The following is a 17238-nucleotide window of genomic DNA, read 5'->3' as shown; positions in this document are numbered from 1 at the left end:
CTGGCTGCCTACTACAGTTATTACAATGCAACACTAAAAATTCCAGGGCAAATAGGTAAGTATTTGGTGATGAATTTTAACATTTTTATTACTATTCTCTTTGAAGTATTTTCCCCTGCATATTAAGTATCTTTAAATCTGACAGTGCAAAATTTGTTTTGACTTTTTCACAATGTTTCATACAAAAGAGCATACAAAATGTTCTTAAATATTCATAGTCATGCTTTTTGTTCTGTTTTGTATCACCTCCATCTCCACTTTCCATGGTCACTTTGTTCTGATTTGTTTCCAGGCCTCCTACAACTCGTTTCTTCAATACTGTTTTCCCACAGCCAATTATTCTGAGTCCTGGGATGTCCATAACTTTGCCCATCATCTTCTGCCCTTTGGAAAAGGTAAAGCAGTTCAGGGATATCCTACCTCTCTTCCAAAAGCACCCATCTATCAGAGCAGCGTTCTCTCTGTGTCCTCTTCTAACATGGCCGGCAAGGAAAGTTGATGACAATTGAACTTACAAGCCTATGTGAAGATTGAGACAATGTACCGCCCTGGTCACCTCCTGTTGCAGCCCAAACTTGTTAATTGTTTGGTGTCACAAATGTATGAATTCTGATTTGATTTGCCGTTCCCGCTCCAGTAACAGAAAGGCATTCAAATCTGGGGGAAGCAGGGCAGAATTTGAACACAGTAAAAATACTGATCTGTTGGTAATAGTGCAATACCATATGCCCTTGACATTTACAAAACTTATGTTCACCTTTCATTTGCACCAACTTCACAATATTCTTTTCAGCAAAGTGGCAAAATATTGCAGTTAATGAGCTATGGGCAGGGGCGTACAAAGTGTGTGTGGGGGGGGGAGCCATCCTGGGTGCCATATGGGGTGTGTGTGACAAGATGGCCCACTGCCTCCCCCCAGCTGTAAAGTGGCCGAGGGCGCGTGTGCAGTCAGTATGAGCCCAGCTCGTGCACGGTGTCCATACGGGCTGCAGCTTTGAATATATTTGAATATATTTTAAATCTGCGTGGTATTTTATGACAGAGTCTGCTGTTTGTATTGGTTTTATTTTTTCTGCTCATTTTTAATGCTGCTGTATGCATATGCTTTTTGCATCACATATTGTCATGTAAGCTGTTCAGAAAAAAATAAGTGAAATGTGGGACAGAAATAATTGAACTAAATTGAACCTAATCACAGCTCATGCTCAGTCAGTCCTTTTATTATCTCTTGGAATGCATGGATGTGTAATTCCTGCTCTGTGTGTGTAGAAGTTGCCTGCCTGTTCTTTGCACTTGGCGTGGAGTTCAGCCAGATGAGGATCTTCTCTCTCCACTTCTTATGCAGAAAGAGTATGAAGACAGCGTTCTTTTTGAAAAGGCAGAAGGAGAATTTTCTGTTGCTCTGGTAGCCAAGCTACCGCACCTTGATTTGCTTTTCCAAGAGAGTATCCAGCTTCCTTCATGTGCTGTCTATGACTCTACAGAGGCCTCTTTTACCATGTACAATGATGGGTAAGTGCGGTTGTCTGTAGCCTTGAAAGCTGTTTACTCACTGGATTAGGATGGGATCCATACAGCTGACCCATTCCTGCTATGATTGCCATTGGAGATTGCTATCATGTCTTTCCATATAATACTGCTAAGATACAGAGTGACCCTAAGTTTTCCAAAGGGCATCTCTTTGGGATATTGTGGAAAGACACTGTCAAATGAGATGTCAAGAAAAGCTATTTTGCTCTAAAGCCTTTGGTTTACAGCAGGGGTGGGGAAGCTTGTTCAGCGTGAGGGCCACATTACCTCCTGAGGGCCACATGCTGGTGGTGGGCAGAGCCTATGGTGAAAGTAGGCAGAGCAATAAATAGAAATTTTATCTTTGTACAGCAGGCTAGTTTCTTCACCCCCAAATGTCCTCCTCTATCCTCCACCTAGGCAGGCAAGAATCACTGTTGTAGTTCATGAATGTACTCGAGTCAGGCAAAACATTCAAGGAGGGTGCAATGTGGGGCCCGTGAGAGGTGCAGCTCTGGAGGTCGTATTGCCTGGGGAGAGTCCTGAGGGCCAGGCAGAGAGGCCTTGAGGGCCACATTTGGGGTTCCCCATCCCCGGTTTACAGTGTGTGTTTCTTCTAGAGAACTACTGACATGCTTTAGTTGGGAGGTGCCACCTTCTTTCTGCATTCTTCCTTCTCGTGGCATGTTGGATCCAGGCGAAGAGTGCACAATGAAAGTGATATTTCAACCTGAGATGGCTCAAGTGCACAACATATCAGCAATATGCAGTTTTGGAGATACTCCGGAGCAAAAGGCCATCCAGCTGAAAGCTGTTGGTGAGGACTTTTCAGCTCTAAAGCAAAAGGGAACACAATGTAGGCCATAACATTAGGTTTTATGGGTATCTATGTTCTTGCCTATGGGTTCACCTGCAACACTGAAACCCCATGAGCTAAAGGAGTCCTGTAATAGAGGGTCCTATCTGCTGTTTTGCAAAGGGTCTTAGCTCTCAGATGTTCCTCTTTGCTGAGAACATCTCTAATCTGAACCTCATTTTTCACCTGTTCTCTCTCACTTTCCCCACTTGCAATTTATCTGATTTTGCCACATATTCTTATTTTATGTGCAGCTGCCTAAAATTATACCTAATGCCTGCTAGAAATCATCATAGTATCTGCTACATTTTTAGATACCTAAGCTATCCATTCAAGGAAGAGTACAATTGTTATGAAATATAGTATAGATATTCCAGGCTCCAAAAGGCCCCATGGAGCAGCCATTTTAATCTCCATGCTCTTCCAAAGGCACAAGGATAAATGCTGCTTCATTTCATGTTTATAGGAAGTTTGATGTGTCTCATTTCCATGTGTTTTGTTCTTGAAGATCCATAATTTAGAGGGTTTCTGTCCTGAATATAAAGTTCATGGCCTGAGAACTGTTCAAAAGGCAGATGACTGGTTACTGAATGATTCTGCTTCAGTTTAGATATTTGACACAGTGATGCAAATGCCCAAACCAATATGTTTTCAGTGTAGGAAGGCCTCCACCTTTGGCTTTTAAAAGTAATCTTTATTTTCTGCAGCTAAATATCCCCACCTGCTGGTGAATGTGCCAGGAGACTCGTGTGAAGATGCCAAGCTTAGAAACTTCCGGGATGTGCTCTGCTTTGGTGCTGTTGCTGCTGGCAGCACTGTAGAAAAATATGTGGATGTCTTCAATGTGTCTGTGGTACGATAAGTTGATCCTTGAGTTTTCAAACAGATATATTCTCATGACCTAGATGTTTGCCCAAGAGGACATGTCCACATTCTGCTTTGTCAGTGCCTACAACATGCCTATATTTTTATTTCCCACCCCCAATTTTTTTTAAATTGACTTTTCAGATTTTCCACACAGATAAAATAAAAAACATGACAAAACTCACAACAAAGACAATAAACTAAACACAAAAGAAATTTATTACTTCAAATACCTAAATCTCTTAACATTGGTAACTGACTTCCTCGAATCCCCTCTACCTAAATTTCATTATATCACCTGTATAACAGTTCTCCAATTTCATATTTCTAATATTAACTCATTTCATTAACTAAGCTCTTCTCCTTTATTATTATTCAAATCATTAATATTTACTACCACATATTCTTATTCTACCCCTAAACCTATTTGTTACTTCCAAGTATTTTCTAATTATCTTATATTACAATATTTAGCTAAATATTCTTTAAATTTCTTCCAATCCTCTTGTGTCTCCTCTTCTTTCTGGTTGCGGATTCTTCCAGTCAGGTCAGCCAGCTCTAAAAAATCCAACATCTTCTTCTGCCAATCTTCTATTGTTGGTATTTCTTGCGATTTCCAGTTTTTAGCTAATAAAAGTCTTGCTGCTGTAGCGGCATATGAAAACATTCTAACATCTTTTAGGGACATTTCCAGTCGTATTCCAAGAAGAAAGGCTTCTGGTTTCTTAATAAATGTATTTTTCAAAAAAAAATTCAACTCATTATAAATCTTTTCCCAGAAGTCTTCCACCACATATGATAAAAAGTACCTTCTTTTTCTTTGCATTTCCAACATAGATTATCATTTGTATGATAGATATTTGCTAATTTCACCAGGGTTAAGTGCCATCTATACATCATTTTCGTAATATTTTCTTTTAATACAGTACATGCAGTAAACTTAACCCCTTTCTTCCACAGCCTTTTCCAATCTTCCAACATTATATTGTGTCCAACATCTCTTGCCCAGTCAATCATCACAGATATAACTTGTTCATCCTTTGTATGCCATTCCAACAATAAATTATACATTTTAGAGAGATTTTTAACATTGGTGTCTAACAATTCCGTTTCCAATTTGGATTTTTCTACCGCAAAACCAATTTTCTTATCAAGCTTGTACAATTCATTAATCTGATAATATTGTAACCATCCATCCAGTCTATCTTTAATCTGATCAAATGGTCTCAATTTAAATCCTTCATTATCTTCCAACAATAAATCATCATATTTCAACCATTTACTCTCCATATTCAGCTTTTTCTGTGCCTTTGCTTTCATTGGTGAAAGCCACCTGGGTGTTTTCCTTTCTAAGAGATCTTTATATCTTATCCAAACATTATATAAAGATTTTCTAATTACATGATTTTTAAAACCTTTATGAGCCGATATTTTATCATACCATAAATATGCATGCCAACCAAATACATTGTCAAATCCTTCCAAATCTAACACATCAACATTGTCTAGTTGAATCCATTCCTTGATCCAGCAGAAAGCCGCAGCTTCAAAATATATCTTCAAATCTGGCAGGGAGAATCCCCTTCTCTCTTTTGTATCTGTTAATATTTTATATTTAATTCTGGGTTTTTTCCTCTGCCAGATGAATTTAGACAGTGTTTTCTGCCAGTCTTTAAAACATCTTAGATTATCAATGATTGGTAAAGCTTGGAATAAAAACAACATCTTTGGCAATACATTCATCTTAACCACCGATATTTGGCCCATTAATGACAATTTTAGATTTGACCAAACCTCAAGATCTCTCTTAATTTCATTCCATAATTTTTCATAATTATCTTTGTATAAATTCAAAATTTTTACCGATAAATTCACACCCAAATATTTCACTTTCTTCACAAAAACAAGGCTTGTCTTTTCCTGAAGGATTTTTTTCTCCTCATTATTTAAATTTTTTCCCAACACTTTGGTTTTGCTCTTATTTAACATAAATCCTGCTACTTGCCCGAACATATAAAGCACCCCTAATTATATGATTTACAAATCCTCTATGTATTTTCACCTTGTTATACCATAAATAGGAGTGCCATCCATATCTATTATTATACGCTTCTAGATCCAGCAGGTCCGGGTTTTCCAATAATATCCAATCTTTTATCCAACACAAGCAAGATGCTTCATAATAAAGCTTTAAATTTGGCACCAATAATCCTCCTCTTTCTTATCAGTCAATAGTTGAAATTTTATCCTGCGTCTTTTCCCCTGCCATATGAATCGTGACAAGACTTTTTGCCATTCTCGAAATTGTGTCGACTTAATTGTAAACAGCAACTATAAACATTGACTGCATACTTTACATTTGCCATAATAAATTATTTTAAGTTATTATTCTTTGAATACCACACTTCCAGCAACACTCTGAAAGCATCTGCACAATGTGGAAGTTTTCTCTAGATGTACACAGTAGGTGGCAACCTTTGCTTGGGAATTTTGAGGGGAATTTATAGTCTCTGCAGAGAGTTCAGCTGCCAAGAATGGCAGGAGCCTGGACATAGGATTTAATGGAGACACTTGGTTGTAGAATGGATCTCTCCTGAAAGAGAGGGCAAGCAGATGCTAGTGAGTTTCCATTCTGCTGAAGTCTTTGGTCTCTGTCTGCAGTTTCTCTGGCATTATAGGCACAGGACCAAAAAGGCGGTGGCTTCTTCTTTTTAACTCCTATATTCATGCAATACAGTGTCTCAGAAGCTAAGACTGCTGGTCTCCAGATGCATCACCAATTACTCAAAGGGGATTATGAGTGTTTTGTGTGGGAATGTACCAAAGTTTCCATCAGAACTGCCAGTTTAGAGGATTGGCCTAAGCTGTAGGCTTTTCTCTCCTCAGTGAGTGGAAGGATAACACTTTCTGTCTCTCGGCAGGTCAGTGCCCCATTCAGGATTGAGAGAGCAAAGGAAGTAGTGCTTCGTGATCGTGTTTTTTCTTGTGACACCACCCAAAACATTGCTCCAGCTCGTGGGAAGTCAGTCATCCCTGTGAGGTTCAGCCCACACACCGTGGGTGTAAAGAGTGTGGACTACTTCACTGTTCTGCCTGCTGGGAGCATCACCCATTCTGTGCTGAAGGTGACAGGTTCATGCAAAGGTACAAGGCAGTGAGAGCCCTTTTGCATCTCCGTGCTTCATCAAAGCACATATACCAGTGTTTTGCTCCTGATTCCAGCAGATTTGGGTTATGGTACCTTGCTGGATATTGAGCATGTACAAAACATTTTGTCCAAACATTTCAAAGCTGTGCTGGTGCTGCTTTGCAATAGCATTTGCATTGGAAGAGTTGTGAGTTGTTGTATATTATAGTTAAGTTGCAACCAGAGGTTGTTTGGGTTGGACCCCTATTCCTGCTTGTTCTTGAGATTTTAGCAAAAGGAACCCTGCCCTCCTAGCAGAAAGAGGCTGACCCCATCTGGGTGGAGGGAGTGGGGCTCTGTGCATGTCTTCTTGCTGCTGTGTGAGTGAGACTGTCTCTATATTTGGGAGCACTGCTGAATGAAGATAGGTGATGAGGATCAACTGCTTTTATAGCAACAATAATAACAACCAACCCTGGAGGGCAGGGAATTAGGAACTAGTGGTATACAAAAACTAAAAGCAGCCTCCTTTCTCAATAGCAGCAATGGTGTGAAAATTGGCCTTGTTTGTCATTCCAGGTCCTGAGGTTTCCTTTCAGCACCCCGTTGTCTACTTTAGCTGCATTAACCTTGGAGAGTACTTAGTTCAGCCCTTAGAGATGACCAATAACTCTGATGTTCCAGCCTACTATCAGTTTAATATTGACTGCAAGCAAAGTGTCTTTTCCTTTGACCGTCCTGTTGGGGTCTTGGATGGGATGTCCACTATCACACTGAAGGTCACCTTCCAACCCACCTACCCAATAATTTTCTACCGACGAGTGGTTTGCCTTGTTCATCATCAGGTAAGAGGGCTAGGATACATCTTCCATTGAAACAGGCCTGTTGGTTATGTGCCCCAGTCAAGCAGGGGTGGTTGGGTGCCATTTCATGGAGAGAACAGCAACCTCTCTTTTGCCTGGTTATTGTGCTTTATCAGGCAAATATCCTTAAATGGAAATGCTCAGGCCAATGCCTTATTTTCCACATCTTTGATAGCTTTTCTTAAACATACCTAGAAGGACAGCATTTTATTCAAGCCCTAACCTCCATACCCCTGTAATGTGGCTTTCAGGCTGATTTTGGAATGCAGGGAAGGATAGAGCATCTTCCCAAGGCAATTTCCTGCATTTCCAGTTCAAAGTGGTAGCATAAAAGCAAGAATGCATGAAGCAAGCTTAGAAGCATTCTGTAGCTTTCCCTTGGGATGCCCTGCTCTCAGAACAGAAGGCAACTGCCCAGAATGCACAACACTGCTGATTTTGCAGTGGTCTATCAGTTGTGATAGGGGAAGCAACTTGGTTGTGTTTGCTATGGAGGTTGGATGCACAGGAACAGAGCATCCTACCCCCTAAATGAAAGCTTTGTGGATACGTACAACCAGCACAGAATAGCTGCTGGAGTGCTGAGTGTGGACATGGGAAACACAGATTCACACCCCAGCTTAGCTTCTGAGCCAGTTGGATGGACACAGACAAGTCATTATCTCCCAGCCTCATTTACTGGTTTGTTCACTGCAATTCCTTGTAGAAAGGTTGGGAAACTAATACTAAAGCAAATGCATATAGTACACTGCCTCTGCCAGTGTGTAATCTTTCTCATTTTAACAAAGTCCAGCTCTCAAAAGCAGGAGACGATAACTGGAAAATTTGACTGAGGATCCCTTTAAATGTCACCCTAACCACACCGGAGCTATTTTTCTGTGAGCAGTTCCTGTACAGTTGGAGTAAATGTTTAAATGACCACCCACATGGTCGATCTTTCTCATGGAATCAATGCCCAGAAACCGAAGGAGAAGCTTATTCTGTGATCAGATCCCACATGATTGGCCCTTTCACATCTGACACTTAAAGGCTCCCATAGTTGGTGGGGGAGCTGCTTATGGAAAAGTGCCCCTGGAGGGACAGGGAGGGATAATGTTTAAAGGGTCCCTGGGACAACATATTAATGGGTGAAAGTTGCAAAATTATATTCCTGAAAAGAATGCAGATGAAGTGGACTGTTCAGTCATTGTGTCTTTGCTATTTCAGGATCCATTATTCATAGATTTGATTGGGACCTGCCACTCGGAAACAATGAGCCCAAACATTCTGAGATTGAGTGACATTACCAGGTACAAGACACACATGGCCAGAGGACTGACCTTTTTCCCACCGGACATCCTGGGCACTATGTTGAAGGAGGGCAAACTGTTGGTGGATGAAACCGGAGCTCTCACACTCCCACCGGAGGTACAGTACTCAGTTTTGCACCCCTGGAGGTAGATTTCGCAGAATCAATGATGTCTTGCTGCCCATGCTGAGTATGCATGTGATCACAGTTACTAGATTTTGAGTGCTTATTCAAGTACCAGAGTGCACTCTGTTGAGTATAGCAGAGATGGGAAGCTCAGGCCTGGGGGCTGAATGTTGTCTTCAGTAAGATGTTAGTCTTTGGTTTAGGCATACACCTCTCCTTTCCCCCCTTTTTAGATGCTGGAGGATAAACCTCCTGAAGAGTACCCTGCCCTTGAGCCCATGGTTGAATATTTCCATGACGGTGTAAGCAGTGACCTCACGGTGTTTCCTCCCCACGTTAGCCTTAGCATCAAGGAGTATGATTTTGGCTGTTGTGCAAAGCTTCAAGAGGTACAACCTCTCCCTTTCTGCGTGACCAATCATACAAAGGGAAAAATCACGGTTATATGGACAAACAAGCCACATAGTCCTTTTCAAGTGCTCCCAGAAATTTGTGACATCCCACCTCTGAAGACTATGGCTTTCCATGTCACCTTCAAGCCTTCTTTGCTCAATTCCATGTATGCAGCTGAACTGGAGGGTTTTGCCTTCTATAAGGTGAGTAGAAATTTGGTGTCCAAAGCATTGACATTTATGGCACAGAAATTCGAGCCTCGGCAGATCCACACCATATATTTAAAGCACAATCAATGCACTTTTAAAGCCTATGACTTCCTCCTAAGAAACTGTCGTTCCATCCTCACAGAGCTAGAATACCCAGCACCCCCAACAAATTATTGTTTCCAGGATTCTTGGGGCGAAGCCATGTGCTTAAAGTGCATTTGCTTAAATGTATGGTCCCATTGTCCTGGGTTCAGAATTTCCCCTGGTCATGAGGACATCAAGAAAAAAAAAGATGGTTCAATCATCACAATGTGGGCTGGTTGGCTGGTTGGCTGGCTAGTACAGAACCTTTTGGCAAAAGCGCTCTCTAGCAAAACGTTAAATTGCCACATCCACTGAGAAGACAAGAGGGAACAGATTTAAAAACAGAAATGATGATTAGTGATGGGATTCCTGCTGAAGGGCAGTTTTGTTCTCTTTCTGATACAAAATTCTGGCTTGGAACCCCATGGCAGGGCATTAAGGTAGAGCACAGATGAAGCCCTGCTGTATCGTGCTGCTCATCAGAGAGATCCCAGCATACCCTAGTTTGGTTGTAAGTCACTTTGGCTTGTCTTTGGCAGGTTAAAGCGACTAACAAATCTTAAAATTAATAATATTTTGTTTGTTGCTGGCAGGTGCTGCGGAACTTCAACAACATTGAGGAGCCCATCACCATGTGCCCATCCTGGGACTTAGCCATCTCCTTGCGCGGACACACTTTTCAACCTGGGCGGCAGCACTTTATCCCAAAGTACGACTTGGACTGTCACAAGGTGAGAGGGATAGTCTTCGCCTTCTCGGGTGGGGTGTTTCTCATCTACTGCCTGCAAAGTAGAAAGGATTCATTGCAATGTGTTTTACAATCTTTCTTTTGTTTCCCTGCAATAATGAGATGTTGGTTTCTATTCTTTCCGTTTTCCAGAAAGGAACAAATTTTGGAAAGTCATGACGAGGACACCCAGTGGCCACAGAGATGAGCACTTGCTGATCTAGGCATACCAGATTGAGGGCTCATTCAGTCACTCCAGCATTCTTTCTGCTTTGGTGTACTTACAGACCTAGCCAGAGCCTTGCATTGTGTACTTTCCTGATAAAGTAGAAATTGGAGTGGCTTTCTTGATCTCTTCCCTTTCTTCTTCTATTTTGGGGAAAATTATTATTTTCTCCTTAGCAGAGTTTCTGGGTTAGCATATCTTGGCTGGTGCCTCAACCCTGTCAGTGACAGCAGAGGTCAACAAGGGGTCCACCTCCAAGGGGAAATACCTGCCAGTTTTAAAGTATGGTAAAAGCATATTTGCAGGCCCTCCCTTTATTTCTGGAGTAAAATGGGAACAATAACAAAGGAGGCAATTTTTCCTATTCTTTACAACAGGAGGCACTTGTTCAAGCCTGGGTTTTTGAACTAAACCATACCTCCTTTAATTCTATTTGGGTGTGTACAGACTTACAACATTTGAGTGGTGAGCTTGCTGTGGATGCACACTTGTGCTTTGGTCCATTTAAGCTCAGGGGAAACCCGTACTTCCAATTTGCACTTGAAAAGGCTGTGCACAGTGCTGATCGGCCAGCCTTTATGTCAATCATTAAATCTTCTCCCCCGCCCCCCCACACCCAGAGCAGGCTTTAAAGCATAAAACTATTTTAAAACTTCCCCCCCCTTAAAAACAGTGCTGAACAAATGTTTGATCAGATAAATAGGCAAGGTGCTTGGAAAGCAAGACAGAAACCCCAAGTTTGTGTCCTGTGAGAGTATGGCAGGAAGCTGAGGTAACTCCACAATAGAATCATGTGTGCACACTTCCCTTTGCATGTGCATCTGTACGTCGCCTCTGAATCACCCCCTCCCTCCCAAAATGAGGTTAATTTTTACACAGGTGTAGCTTGCAAAAGACTCCAGGATTGTAATCATTGGGTAGCTGTGCATGCATGGGATTTTAATTTTGTTCTTCTACACCAGTCAATAAAAGGGGTAGGAACGTTAAACTCATGGACATGATCTTGGAAAGTGCGTCGGATTTTATGCATTTTTTGTGGCCCTCGTTGTTTTCTTTGTCTTTTGAAGAAGTGCAGCCTTTCCCAACTGGCTATTCAAGGCAGAGATGCTAAGAAGAGAATAATGCAGATGAGTTATTCCTCCAACCAAAACCTCTTCCTGTCTTCTAGGTCTTCCCTCCGGTGAGCCCAAACATCACCACGTATCGCAGCATGCTGCTCTCCAACGTGGGTAGCACTGCCATAAGCTTCAGCCTAAGCCGGGAGAAGTGTCCTTCCATCCTAGTGAAGCCCAACTGTGGGTATATTGCACCTGGAGCTCACCAGATCATTCTCCTCTCAACTTGCCCAGTGGAAACATCTATACAGCAGCACATCTTGTCCATGCAGTTTAATTTCTGGCCCTCCTTCACCCAGGTAGGGGCAGGAAGAGGTAGACTCTTCCTTTCATTCTCTGCCCCATTTTATCATTATACGGTGAAGAGGGACATACCCCTTCACCCTGTCTGTAACACCCTGGAATAGCTCAGTTGGTAAAGCACGAGGCTCTTAAACTCAGGGTTGTGGGTTCAAGCCTCACACTTGGCAAAAGATTCCTGCATTGGACTGCAATAGGATTCTGGTAGTCCCTTTTAATTCTACAATTCTGTGACCCCTAATTTCTTTATCTTAATATTCTAATGATTTGGAGGCTAAGCACACCCCTGGTGTAATAGTTCAATGTGAGAACATTTGTTTAGCTTTTAGAAAAAAATGGCTACCCTCTCAGTCCACAGCAGTACCATTTTTTAATCTCTTTTCTTTAGTTTGACACGTCAATACTTGAGGTAATTCTTTTGAGGAGCCACACTATTCGTGTGACTATAATTTGTTTTAAATGGTTTTTAATGTTGTATTTTAAATTATTGTGATCCTCCTTGGGACCTTAGGGTGAAGGGCGGGTAATAAATACAAAGAATTCTTTGATGCACTGGAAACCACATCTACCCTATTTTTTAAAAGTAGTATGGTTTTTGGTCATCTTCCACATGGGCTGAATGAGGTTGAAGTACGCATTATTTTTGTTTTTCATTCTGTTTATCAGCTGCAAAATAGGTACCAAGACAACTTGTAATACTTAAAATCAAAATTATCAGTTTAGGTCAGGCAAGATTTAAAACTCCCCAATAATGTATAGAATCCATCAAATAAAACTGTTTTCTGATGCAGTGCAGCATAAACTAGATAAACCATGAGGAAAGGAAAGCTGTTTCTTGTTATTTAGCTCCTTGCTATTGTAGGTCCATGTGCTCAGCTGATTTTGGTACAAAAGTCCTCGGGTGGGTAGGTGGGAGTTGTTTACTTCCTTCTCCTTCTGCCCAAACACCTTGCAAATGTCTTCAGTGTATTCTCTTAACTATCATGGACATAAAAAGGTGATGCAGTGGTATTCTAGTGACTAGATTAAATATTTTGTTTGACTACTTAGATCTCAGCTATTTGGGGAAGCTGAGCCTCTCCTAGCAAAAAACACTTCAAAAGGCAAAATAACCTACTGATGGGTTGGAGGTAGGTGGCCAGCCATCACTTCACTGGTAGCTCTGGTGACATTTAAGGGACTGCATTCTATATGGTGATCACAGCCAATGTACAAGATAACTGGTTTAACTATTGTGAAAACATAAAAGAAGTGCTCCGTTAGAAGAGGCTCCTAGATCCTCTGTAATATATGAATAACAACTGTCATGAATTGAGGAGGGACTGTTGCTCAGAGGTAGAGCACATGTTTTGCATGCAAGTTCAATCCCTGATATCTTCCTGGGAAGGATTCTTTGTCTAAAGTCCTGGAGAGCTGCTACCAGTCTGTGCGAATGGTCCTGAACTAGATGAACCAATGGTTGGACTCAGTATAAGGCAGCTTCCTATGTTCCTGTGCTTCTTACGTCGCCTTTAATGATTGGGGAAATTGGTTCACGAGGAAAGGCCTTCCAGCACATGCACACGTTTTGGTTTATATCAGCCTTCTTTCAATAAGCTTCCAAAAGTTTCTAGCCTGCCAAAAAATTGTCCGGCTGGAGACCTACATGAAGATAGAGAATTAAACCACAGTGGCAGCTTGCTTTGTTTCTCTCCTGGGTGAAGAGGAGATTTGGAGGGCTGCATCTCACATCTGCCGGGCTATTCTTGCTCAATCTTGATGCTATAGACGATGTTTATACACCATCCCATGCACACACCTTCATGCAGTTCCTGGTTCAGTATAATGGTTTACCTTGCACTTGAAAACCGTTGTTTAATGGCACTTCTAGAATTTCACAAATGGAAAAAATTATTTTGGCAGCGTTGCCCTTGTGCCTCCTTCTGTGTATTGTCTCAGTTTTCCCTGGCCTGTCCATGCCAGTCTAGAACCTAGCTCAACTTTCCTGTGAAAGTGCTGTGGCTTTCAACATTGGCTGAAGATTCTTGCTGATGTTTGCTTCCTCAGGAGCTCCACCTTCAGAGCAGCGCTGAGCCCCTGGTCTTGCTATTAGAAGGTGATGGTTGCCTGTACTTCAAACCCACATATGTGGGCAGCTCCTCCTCACGCACCTTCACTATCAAGAACTGCACCCGGTTACCCATGCTCTTCAGGTGGAAAATCCAGCAGTCAGACAAAAACCTTTTATCTGTACAGCCTGCTGAAGGAACTATATTGCCCAATGAAGCTTTGGTGAGTAGACCTTGGTCACTAAGCAATCTGAAGCAATTACATTGAAATATAGCACAGTCCTCCTTGAGCCCAAGCCAAAGATACCAATGAATGCGAAACCAGTGCCAAAGACAAATGTTTTGTTAGATATATGGACTCACCCCTGCATGCTTCTGGGTGTAGAAGTGGGGAGGAGAGGAAGTTGAGTTCTCCCTGTGGTTCTCCTGTATCCCTAGCAACTGGCTCACCCAGATGCTGCATCCCAGGAAGGCAGAGTGCTGTGAATCCCCGCTCAGCCTTCTCTCTTGTATGCAATTTCAGGCTCAGACATGGACCTTCACTCCCAGTGAGCAGATCAAATACCTTCTGCGGAGTTGGGTGGTAGTGTGGAGAGAGCAAGAAATTCTGGAAGACAATACCCCAAAGACTGCCCGCTATATCCTGCGGGTTATCGGCGAAGGATCACAGGGCACTTTAACAGTAAGTGACAGCATACGGGGCAGGAGAAATAATCAAGACCATGTTGGAAGAGGGTGGAAGTCCAATCACAGAGTTGATAGTTTAAGCATACCCAGATGACACCTGGCATTTATGGAAGCCTGGACATATCCCTTCCAATTGGTAGTGCTATGAAGCCTCTACCTGCTGGCCAGTGCATTTTTTTCTAGAATAAAAGTACTGCTCAGTTGCAAGGGGGGGGGGTGTCAGAGGGTGAACACTCTGCACTTGTTCAGAGGCACACTGCTCTTTTCCAATGCTGGCATTGTCACTTGGCACCAACGAACAGGCCAACAGGTTTTGGGAATGGCTTTGCAAAGCAGGATGGAGGTTCTTATTCCTAAGAGTGCCCACTGTTTTTGCCGTCACCCAGCCCATGGTTGACCTTTGCTGGCAGAGCAGCATTTCCTGCCACACGCTCGCCCCTTCCATGAGTGACATTGCCCCACTGCTCTTCATGGCTGCTCTTCTGCAGCTTGCTGCCGCGCTCTCTGGTGGGAAAATGGAAGACTCCTTGTGTTTCCTCCCCTCGCCAAGCAACACTGTGAGGTATATCCAGAACAGCAGAGCACCGAGCGGCTCCTCTGGAATGCACTCGCTCCACCCTTTGGCCATGCTCAGCAGCAGTGCCCTAGCCCTTGCTTTGTGCTTGCTCTGGCGTGTGGATTTGCCCCCAGGCCATGCAAGAGGCTGGGAGAAGATGGTTTTGCTTGGGGAGATAGCTGCACCCACCAGAGAAGGTGAGCAGATTTGACAAAAAAAGTTCCCGGAACTGTGCTCTGGTGGGTTCCACCAGGGAAAACTCGCCCACTGCTGCCGGCAGTGATGGATTGAATAGCGATCCTAATGAGACCCTTGGCCTACGCCTCTGATGCTATTCTTTTCCCTCAGTGTATTAAATTTCAGAATTTATTTGCATGGAATACCCATTGTCAGTGTCTCTTAATAAACTTCCTGTGTTGTGCTTGCTCTGCAGGGACAAAAAGAGCAGGTAGCTGTCGGCAACATCCTGGTTGGCAGCACACAGTCATGTGAATTTGCCTTCTTTAACAACGGAGCCTGCTGCTTAAAATACGTCCTTAGCGTGGAGCAGTTGATCACTGGACCATGTGACCCTGAAGAAGTTGCCAGTGACTCCTTAGGTATTTAATGGAAAGACGGATTTCTTGTGCTTTGCAGCTGCCTAAAGTCTCTCTCCATCCATACTCACAATTTTGTTTTTTGTCTTTCCTCCTCACAGCAATAGAACTTGACCACTACAAAGGGACAATTCCTGCTCGGGGAAAGATCTTTGTACGCGGGATTATTAGGCCGACCCGCCAATTGCACTACATCTGGACAATCTATTATGCCATTTCCACTCCCAAAGGTGAGAAATGGAAAGTATGAAAGCAGCCTCACACCAAAGATATTATTAATGGGGTGGGCTCAGCAGGGAGAGGTTCCACACCAGATGAAAAGGCTCCATCTGTTTGACTACACACCAAACCTATAGAAAACCTGTGCGGCTGAGGAATGAGTGACATGGTAATAGAAGGTTTAGCCTAAATTGTGGGATTGTGAGGCAGAAAAAGAGCTCCCTTTTTATCTTATTTGCTTCTATCTTCCCCTATTCTGCCCTCAAATGAATATCTGGCATTGGAGTTCAGGGTCTCCTTTGTTAAACCTGAGGGCTTTCTCTCACAATCGAAGAAAGTGTGGACCCCAACCATCTTTAGTCATTTGTGGAAAGCTCATATAAATCCACTTCACTGACAGTAATGCCCTAGACTTCCTTGTGCAGTAATAGACTGAACAGAGAAGGGAATAGTCCTTCTGTTGTTCACCCAAAATGCAAACTGGTTTGTAGGCTCCCAAACTTTAACAGGGAGTGGAGAAATTATGGTGCAGGAGCCTCAGGGGTTTGTCACCCCTTCCCCAAAAAGTAGATCCCACAAGCTTGACATCTGCCCTCCCTTGACTTCATTGTCAGTAATGACAAAGTGCTGGTGACACTTGCAAAACAAAGTTCAATTCAGCATTATCTGGGGAAAGAAATCATACCACTAGTCCATCTGATGCTGTAGCTTCTAGGTTTCAGATAGGGGTCTTTCCTATTTGGAGATACTGGGGATTGACTCTAAGAGCATCTGCTCTCATAACGTATCCTCTAGCACTGAGCTGTGGCCCCCTTTCTAGGAACAGCATTTTGTTATTATCCATGCGGTAGAAAAACGCAGAGTCTGCAAGAAGCAGCACAGCCTGGAGGGAGATTTGCCGCCCGCAAATGTGGGGAAAGGGAGACATTTAAAATAATAATAAAAGTTTTACTTTTATGATGCCTAGTCTGCAAGTCTGTTTTGTCTCCCCATGCAAGCCGCGAATCCTCTTGGGGAAAAGCAGCCGCTTTGCCAGGTGACAGCAACAGGTGTCTATCCATCCATCTGCATCACGGATGCCTGTGGAACAGGAAGTGCCAGTGGCATCAGTAAGCTGTTTCTCTGGCGGCTTTTCTCTTTGGAGGCTCTGAACCAGTATCTGGAGCTAGATCCAACACCACAGGAGCTCACCTTCAGAGTGCCTACCAGGCATAGGTAAGACTAGTTCATCTTCTGCCAGACCCTGAACCCCTAGCTCTTCTCTTTTATACACAGGGATACAGTACTCCTGATTTCCTCACAGTCTGAAACAGCAGCTTCCTTCCCTTTTCTATTCTGGCAAACAAGTGCTAGGAAATATGGTGTAAGTGTGAGCCAGATTTGGTATTTCCAGCCCCACCATGGAACACCTCCTCATGGATTTTTCTCACATCCGATTTCTTTCA

At 42.9% G+C, this 17238-nt stretch overlaps 1 protein-coding gene across 4 annotated transcripts in view; it reads left to right on the top strand.

Annotated features, from left to right (window-relative positions):
- CFAP65 (cilia and flagella associated protein 65) overlaps positions 1-17238 on the top strand; it is a 42180-nt gene that overhangs the window by 2316 nt on the left and 22626 nt on the right. For all 4 annotated transcript variants that reach the window (XM_083503511.1, XM_083503509.1, XM_083503510.1 and 1 more), the window contains exons 4-18: positions 293-395; positions 1346-1512; positions 2130-2326; positions 3073-3218; positions 6151-6373; positions 6936-7201; positions 8426-8626; positions 8867-9229; positions 9913-10050; positions 11441-11686; positions 13734-13958; positions 14259-14417; positions 15412-15577; positions 15676-15804; positions 16792-17008. In XM_083503511.1, coding sequence (XP_083359637.1) covers positions 293-395; positions 1346-1512; positions 2130-2326; positions 3073-3218; positions 6151-6373; positions 6936-7201; positions 8426-8626; positions 8867-9229; positions 9913-10050; positions 11441-11686; positions 13734-13958; positions 14259-14417; positions 15412-15577; positions 15676-15804; positions 16792-17008 — 2946 coding nt within the window. The remainder of the gene's footprint in view (positions 1-292; positions 396-1345; positions 1513-2129; positions 2327-3072; positions 3219-6150; positions 6374-6935; positions 7202-8425; positions 8627-8866; positions 9230-9912; positions 10051-11440; positions 11687-13733; positions 13959-14258; positions 14418-15411; positions 15578-15675; positions 15805-16791; positions 17009-17238) is intronic.

Source organism: Podarcis liolepis (genome assembly GCF_965112155.1).
Source record: "Podarcis liolepis genome assembly, chromosome: 1".
NCBI lineage: Eukaryota > Metazoa > Chordata > Lepidosauria > Squamata > Lacertidae > Podarcis > Podarcis liolepis.
Note: the sequence above shows the minus strand (reverse complement) of the source record. Positions and strands in the feature narration are given on the sequence as shown.